The 8,131-nt window shown below is 52.2% G+C and overlaps 1 protein-coding gene across 1 annotated transcript in view; it reads left to right on the forward strand.

Annotated features, from left to right (window-relative positions):
• Positions 1–633: 633 nt before the first annotated feature.
• Myo5c (myosin VC) overlaps positions 634–8,131 on the forward strand; it is a 57,586-nt gene continuing 50,088 nt past the window's right edge. The window contains 2 exon segments of the mRNA XM_013009956.1: positions 634–660; positions 7,689–7,890. Of these exon segments, the coding sequence (XP_012865410.1) occupies positions 634–660; positions 7,689–7,890 (229 nt within the window).

The raw sequence follows: 8,131 nt of genomic DNA on the forward strand, positions 1-8,131 counted from the left end.
CACACAAGCTAAGGGACCGCCCCAGACCTTGAATTCAAACCCAAGTTACTGGCACAGTAAAAATTTTAAAAAAGAATGAATAAAAATGGAGAGTGGCCATGTAACTGTAACCCCTCTGTACAGTATCATATATATAATATATATAACGTCATATATAAATAACATTTATATATAAGTGTGTGTGTGTATATATATATATATAAATGGAGAGTGGCTAGACATAATGGTTCCCGTGGGTTTTCAGTGTAGTGGTTATATGCCCAGAACCGCAATGCAATCTTCCCCTCCCTTTCCCGCCCCCCACCCCTTACAGGTATACATTCCAGAACACCTGCGGCTTACCTGGGAGCTAGCCCGTGCGGCCTGCAGCCCTCTGAGGGCGGGCGTGGCTCCCGCCAGGTAGACCAGCTTTAGCGCTCGGCCTCGGCCAATGACAGCGCGGCCTTCCAGCCGCCTGAGCCAATCAGGTGTCTCCGTCCCCCGCCCCTCGCCGCGGGCGCTGGGAAAAGTGCGCGTCGGCTCCACACAAAGTTCTGGGCTTGGGAGCCGGGCGGGCGGCGGCGGCAGCGGCGGGCGGCGACCCGGCGAGCACCGGACCGATTCTGCGGTCCGCGGGCTCCGCGTCCTTGGCCCATGGCGGTGGCCGAGCTGTACACACAGGTAAGGGGGTCCCCCCGGCCCGAGGAGGGCGCGTGGGTGAGGGGACGCTGGCTCCGCGCCACGCTGACGGGACCGGTGCCCGGGCCGCTCCCGGACACCTGGCGCGGGACTGGGGGCGACGCCCGGGGCTCGGCCACCCGGGGAGGAAGGCCGGGGCGCGGCTGCCGCCTGGGGGGGCTCCTCCAGGCCCAGAGGTCCTGCGTGCGCTCAGGTGGCCCCAATCCCCCGGGCCTGACACACTTGGGCCTTCCCACCTCAACCACACCACACGACATCCACCACCACCACCACACCAAACTCATCACCACCACCAGACCCTTCGCCGCCACCACCACCCAGACCCCCCTCCCACCGGCCCCCCCCCCCCCCCCACCACCAGACCCTTCTCTCCACCATTCTCTCCCGCCCCCCTCCCACCGGCCCCCCTCCCCCCATCACAACCACACCCACTGCTGCTACAGCCAGACCTGCCTGTCACCACCACAGCCATCACCACCATTACCACGGCACCTGCTGCCACCACCAGACAGACCACTACTGCACTTGCCACTACTACCATCAGCCACACCACCACCATACCCCCAACACCCACAGGGTCTGTAATCTACCCAATCCTCATGCGCCCCTAGAAAAAAAAAACTGGGCCCTGGTATAAATCATTGTTTTCTAGAACATGAAGTCCTGGAGATTCTGGTCAAGTTCCTGGGTCGAGTTTCCTGGGATGACAGAGGCAGAGCGTGCAGCTGCCAGGGCCTCACACCCCTCCCTGGAGGTTGAGGGCCCCTCAGGAGCCAAGAGGGATACTGACTTTGTGTGGTGTCTCTGACAGGAGGACACCCCTGAGCGAGTGTTCCTCTGAAGCCTAGAGTTCCAGCCCTGACGTAGGATGGGGTGCTCTCCCCACCCGGCTCCCTGTAAGATGAGCTTGGTGTGACTGGGGTAATGTGTGTGGAAGTGTTGGTGCTTTTGGCAAAATAATTGGAGGGAGATTGTCATAAAAGCCCTTACACCCATATGTCGAAAACTTGCTGTCTCCCAATTTATGTGGGGAAGACTAGAATCCATTCATTTTTCCCTCACACATACCTGATCTCTTAATAATTATAATTATAATGTATATATTATTATTGTACTGGGGTTTAAACTCAGGGCTTCACTCTTGTTAAGCAGGTGCTCTACCACTCTAACCTCACCAGCCTAATTTTATAAATTTTCAAAGTCCTTTTAGCTACAGTCCACTGTAAAAGATTGCTATAAAACTCTTCAATGGCTTAAGCAAACTTTTTCTTCTATTTTGCTTGACTAATAATATTATAAATGCAATCCAAAGAGAACAGAGTTTTCTCTCTAATGCATTAAAAATCTCAGCTAGAATCCTAACACTGTCCAGTGTTTGAATTGCTCTTTGTTTATGCCAATTCTAGGGCTTGAACTAGGGCCACCTCCTCTCATTTGGCTTTTTTGCTCAAGGCTAGAGCTTTAGCACTTGGGCCACAGCTCCACTTCTAGATTTTTGGTTGTTAACTAGAGGTAAAAGTTCTTTTTGATTTGTCTGCCTGGGTTGGCTTCAAACCAAGATCTTCAGAGCTAAGGTTCATCAGTACCTAGGATTAGAGGGGGAAACTGCCCTCTTTTTGCTCTAGAATATTTTTTGCCAACAGTGCTTCTCAAATCCTCACATTACTATTATTAGAAGAAAATTCCTGAACAAAACTATCCTTCATGCTGGGTATGGTAGTACACACCTGTAATCCCAGCTACTTGGGAGGTGAAGATAAGAGGATCCCAGTCCAAAGCCTGCCTGGGCAAAAGGTAACCAGACTCTATTGGCAGACAGAGGAAGAAAAGAAAAAAAGAAATGGGTCTGGGAGCCAATGGCGCATACCTGTAATCCTACTGCTCAGGAGACTGAGATCTGAGGATTGTGGTTCAAATCCAGCCTAGGCAGGAAAGTCCTTGAGACTTATCTTCAATTAAGCACCAAAAAAAGTCAAAAGTAGAGTTGTGGCTCAAGTGGTAGAGTACTAGCCTTGAGCAACAAAGCTCAAGGAAGGGACAGGACCCAGGCTTTGAGTTTAAGCCCCAGGATTGGCACACAAACCCCCCAAAAAATAATAAATTGCAGGAGGTGTGGCTCAAGTGGTGGAGCTCTTGTCTAACACAAGGCCCTGAGTACAATCCCCAGTACCATCCAAAACAAAACAAACTATTCCTTGAAGTTACTATTTGTAGACAGATAAAACTGTCAATGATTAACCTATTTTTAAAGAACAACTTTTTTTTTCCCCCTGAAGCAAAATGTACAGGTGTGAGCTCCTCTGTCTTCAAGAGCCTCAAACCTCAAATATTTATTAAATACTGAGTCCCAAGCCCAACATAGGAAAGCTAAGGTGGTAGAGTTACACGGAGACACTCTTGGATGGAAAAGAGCATGAGAACCCCAGAGAAAGAAGACAACAAGATGGCTGACCTCTCACTATCTAGCTGACTTGTAGGCTGCCAGCACATGCGCATATCCTGAGTCAGTGTTGTGTGCCTGGCACCCTGGGCCGCACTGAGCCATCAGTGGTATGCTTTCCATACAATCAATGCATTGGAACAACCTGACACCCCACTCTGTATCCAGAGACCAACAGTGACCCTGCTTCAGGGTGACAGGTGGGCTGTTCTGGAGTCCCCACTGGCAGTTAGTTCCCCCATGGACTCAAGGGTACCACTCACCACCACCCCTTTATCTCTCTGCCCCCTGCCTGGGCCTGTCTAATTTCCCTTCCTGCATTAGTGTTGAAGACACACTGCCCACAACCCTCTCTACACTCACAGCCCTGTACTTGGGGGAAGCTCAGAGATTAAAAATCCATAGCAAGTCTACACTGGAGTTCTGTGATTGGCAAGAAGTGAGAAAAGTGCCAGGATTTCGATCCTGAGGCTTACAGGAAGCCCTTGGTGGGCCCCAGCTGAGAAGAGCAGGAGAGTGGTTGCCTATGGGCTTTAGAGGCTTTGAGAGGGAACAGCAGGATCAGGATTGAGGGAGGTGTTTAAGGAAGTCAGGTACAGCCGTGTCCTTGTGACCGGAGGAGAGAGCCGTCAGGTGACTGGTGAATTGCCAGGCCCTCCCAAGGGCCAGGATGTGGAGGGTGGAGGCAGCTGGAAAGGAGAGATGACATCATATTAGTGGCAGAGACCTGGGTGTGCCGTGGTCAGCCTTAGGGACCTCAGAAGGAGGAAATCATCCCAAGGGAAGTCTAGCTGGGGTGTTGACATATTGGGGAGCCCTTAAGATGGGGAGCCCCCAGGGGGCATTGCTAGGAGATGCTCGTTTTCTTTTTTTCCCTGCTAGTCCTGGGGCTTGAACTCAGGGCCTGGGCACTGTCCCTGAGCTCCTTTTGCTCAAGGCTAGCCACAGCGCCACTTCCTGTGTTTTCTGTGGATGTAGTACTGAGGAATCGAACCCAGGGCTTCATGCATGCCAGGCAAGCACTCTACCACTGAGCCACCTTCCAAGTCCAGGAGAAACTCTTCTCCAGGTGGCTGTGGAAGATGAACAGAGCTAGAAGGAAAAGACTCCAGCCTATGTGTGGTCAGGGTTCAAGAAACACACAGGGGTGCTGGCCTGGGGAGCCACATAAGAGAGGTTCCAAGAGGAAAGAGGGGACTTAGGATCCATGGCCAGAGCCCATTTGCTGCTGCAGGGAAGGTTTAAAATTACCCAGGTCTTTGCAGAAGCCCCTTGGCAGTGAGCCTCGGTGCTCTGAGCAGCCATTGTATAGTTTGAAATCTTGCCGAGAAAAAAGAAAGAAAACCGGTCTGGCCATTGCCTACTTGAAGCCCTCTGGAGGATCTGGTCACCTTCCAGTAACCGTGCCCAGCCGTGAGGACCCACTTCACTGTGTCCTGCCCCAGTCCCTGCCATGCCACTCATGGCCAAGTCACGCTCTGCCAGACTTCCTGTTGTTTCCCAACTGGGTTGCTTGGTCGGTCCCTTGATTGCTTGGCTCACCACTTGCTTCCCACCTTTCCCATCCATTTTAAGCAGGGCCTGACCTTCCGTCCTGGCCCCCTGTTAACTCTGTTCCCTACTGGGCAAGGAGCTTCTGGACAACAGGGCACAGCAGCAGGGACTGAAGAGGGTGTGTGTGAGTGAATCGTCCTGCTCAGAGTGAGCTATGGACATGAAATCAGTGAACATTGATGAGTTATTGTTTGTGTGTATGCCAGTACCGGAGCTTTGAACTCAGGGCCTGACCACTGTCCCTTACCTTTTTTGCTCAAGAGAATGGTACTCTACCACTTGAGCCAGCACTCCTCCCAGATTTTTTTGACGGTCATGGGGCTTGAACTCTGGGCCTGGGCGCTGTCCCTCAGCTTTTCAGCTCAACGTGAGCACTCTACCACTTGAGCCACAGCGCCACTTCCAGTTTTCTGGTGGTTCATTGGAGATAAGAGTCTCATGGACTTTTCCTGCCCAGGCTGGCTTTGAACCGTGATCCTCACATCTCAGCCTCCTGAGTAGCCAGCTTGACAGGCGTGGGCACCCAGTGTGGGCCCAGGTTTCCAACATGAGGGCCAAGAGCAGGCTCAGGTGACCACTAGAGATGGGGATTGGAACGTGGGAGACCACCCTGGAGGTGTGGCCCAGACTTCCATTGTGAGATCCAGGCTTGGGTCTCAGAGTTGCAAATGTGTGTGTGTGTGAAAGGGTGTGGATGGAACTTTCTAGAAGCAGCCTGTCATGAAGGACCTTAGGAGACAAGTGAAGAAGAGAAGACAGACACAATGTACCCCTTCCTTCCCCAATTTGGACTGGTAGACCCCTATAGACTTCTTTCCTGTCCAGAAAGGAAAACACCCTCCAGAGCCATTTCCTGGCCCCATGCCCAAAGTCCCCTTGAGACAGATGGGCAGCACGTGTGCTGGAGGCTGGGAAGTTCTGGAAAGTTCTAGGCTTCAGTGGCCCTGAGCCTTCAGCCTGGCTCCCAAGTACTCTGGGAGGACTGGCCGAGGCTGGGACAGCGTGGCCTCATCTGTTCTTGGTCCCCCGCTGTGGAAGGTTCTGCCTCACAGGAAGCTTCCACCCTGAGCCGCCCCGAGAACTGCTCCCATTATTTGTCCCAATGCTGCAGCGTCGATGGAGAAGGGAGGCCTGAATCAGCGGCCCATCCGTGGAGCTGAGTCAACTTGTGTTATTGACTTACCAGGCTTGGGCCCGGCTGCAGCGCCCTAAATGCCTGGCAGCTTGTGGAGCTCAGGTTGACCCTGAGGTCCAGCCTCGACGAACAAACGCGACCCTGAAGTCACAGGCATGGAGCCAAGTGGCATTCTGGTCCTTTGAGATTTGCGGTGTGGCGTGTGGTGAGCTCCGGCCCTCTCTGGCCTTGAGACATCAGTGAAACACAGGACACTGATTGGCCCGGGGACTTGACATGACCTCTCAGGGCTGGGGCCCAGCCGCACCCCTCCATTTCTACCCCTGTGACGTGATAGAATGCCACCATTTTGGTTGAAGTTGGCTCTCTGCATCTGGAAGGGGTCATCTTCAGGGAGCTTTTCAGCTCTGAAATGTTATCCTGGACCCTTCTATTTTAAGTATTTGAGCTTCATGGGGTTATTAATAAACTTTTTTCCCCCTTGCTGATACAGAATTTGAACTCAGGTTCTTGAGTTTGTGTCACCACTTCCTCGCTCCATACTTCCAACCTGGCTTTTTGCAAGTTCACCAGTGATGGAAGTCTTACAGATTTTTTTTTCTGCCTGAGCTGGCTTTGAACCATAGTCCTTTGGTCTCAGCCTCCTGACTAGCTAGGATGACGGGCATGAGCTACCAGTACCCAGCCTCAGTAAACTTTTTTTTTTCTTTTTGTGCAGGTCCAGAGGCTTGAATTAAGGGCCTAGGCGCTCTTTTGTGCTCAAGGCTGGTTAGTACTCTACCACTTGAGCTACAGCTCCCCTTCTGGCTTTGTTAGTGCTTAACTGGAAATAAGTCTCAGACTTTTCCAGCCTGGGCTGGCTTCAAAATGCAGCCCTCATATCTCAGCCTCTTGAATAGCTAGGATTACAGGCGTGAGCTGCTGATACCTAGTAAACATTTTTAATAGATAGAGATAGGGAGCATGCAGCCTATAGCAACCAGGATATGTGTGGGAGTGGCGGGTGCGGCTGTGTCTCAGAGTGTGTTTATATTTGGGAGGTTCTGTCCACTCCAGTATCTGTACTGAAGAATGTGTCATTGGCTGGTAAGTCTTTCTTCCGTTCACCCTCCCTCTCCCCTTTCTCATCATTCTTCCCCTCCCCCTCCCTCTCTTTTTCCCCTTGCTTTCCTTCTCTTCCTCTTCCTCATCTTCTCTCTCCTTTATTTTCTCCTTCCTTCCCTCCATTCCTCCCCCTCTCTCTGTCTCTCTCACTGTCTCAGTCAGCCAGGTACAGTTGCTCATACCTGTCATAGCTACAGAAGGCTTAGATTGGGAGGATCAAAGTTCCAAGCCAACCCAGGCAAAAAGTGCATGAGATACCACCTCTCCCCCCACAATCTTACTAGATAACACTTTCATACCAGCCACATGAGCATAAATGGAACTGCAGTTCATGCTGACTTGGGGGAGCCTTAAATAAAAAATAACCAGAGCACCAAGTACCCATGGTTTACACCTGTAAGTCTAGCTACTCATGAGGCTGAGATCTGAGGATCACGGTTCAAAGCCAGCCCGGGCAGAAAAATCCATGAGACTCTTATCTCCAACCACCAGAAAACCTGAAGTGGCACTGTGGCTCTAGTAGTAGAGCACTTACCTTGAGCTGAAGAGCTGAGGGACAGTGCCCAGGCCCAGAGTTCAAGCCCCACGACCAACAATAAATTAATAAATAATAAAGAAATAAATGCCCAGAACAAAAAGTTGTTGGCCCATGGCATATACAGACAGTAAAGAATGACCTCGTGGGTGGAAAGCAGGCCGAAGCAACCCTAATGGGGGAAACCTTCCTGTGCGCAGCCAGCGTTGAAAGGCGGGAACGAAGTCTGTCTCATCTCTCAGTACAACAGGGTTTGGATTCCGGATCCTGAAGAAGTATGGAAGTCTGCCGAGATAGCCAGGGACTACGGAGCTGGTGACAAAGTCCTGCGGCTCCTGCTGGAGGATGGCACGGTGAGAAGCCTGCGGAACTACCACCATGGAAACAATAGTGGGGTGCAGAGGGGACATGAGCAGTGCCAGCTGCGATCCGACTGCAGCCCCGGTACTGTCGCCTGGCCGTTCCCTGGCCTGGCACATTTCCTGGGGACAGGGCCGCAGTGGCTCTGTGGTGCTTGGGGTATACCCCAGGGCTTCCTGCGGCTTCTCACCCCGTGGGGGAGAGGCAGGATCAGGGCTGGCAGCCTGGGGTTCTTTACCTCAACCCTTCCGGGCACCATGTAGAACAAAGCCTGCTTTGTGCAGGGCAATGTCCCCCCCTGCCTCCACCTCTCCCCAACCCCCCC

Source organism: Dipodomys ordii, unplaced genomic scaffold (genome assembly GCF_000151885.1).
Source record: "Dipodomys ordii isolate 6190 unplaced genomic scaffold, Dord_2.0 Scaffold11, whole genome shotgun sequence".
In the NCBI taxonomy this organism is placed as follows: Eukaryota; Metazoa; Chordata; class Mammalia; order Rodentia; family Heteromyidae; genus Dipodomys; species Dipodomys ordii.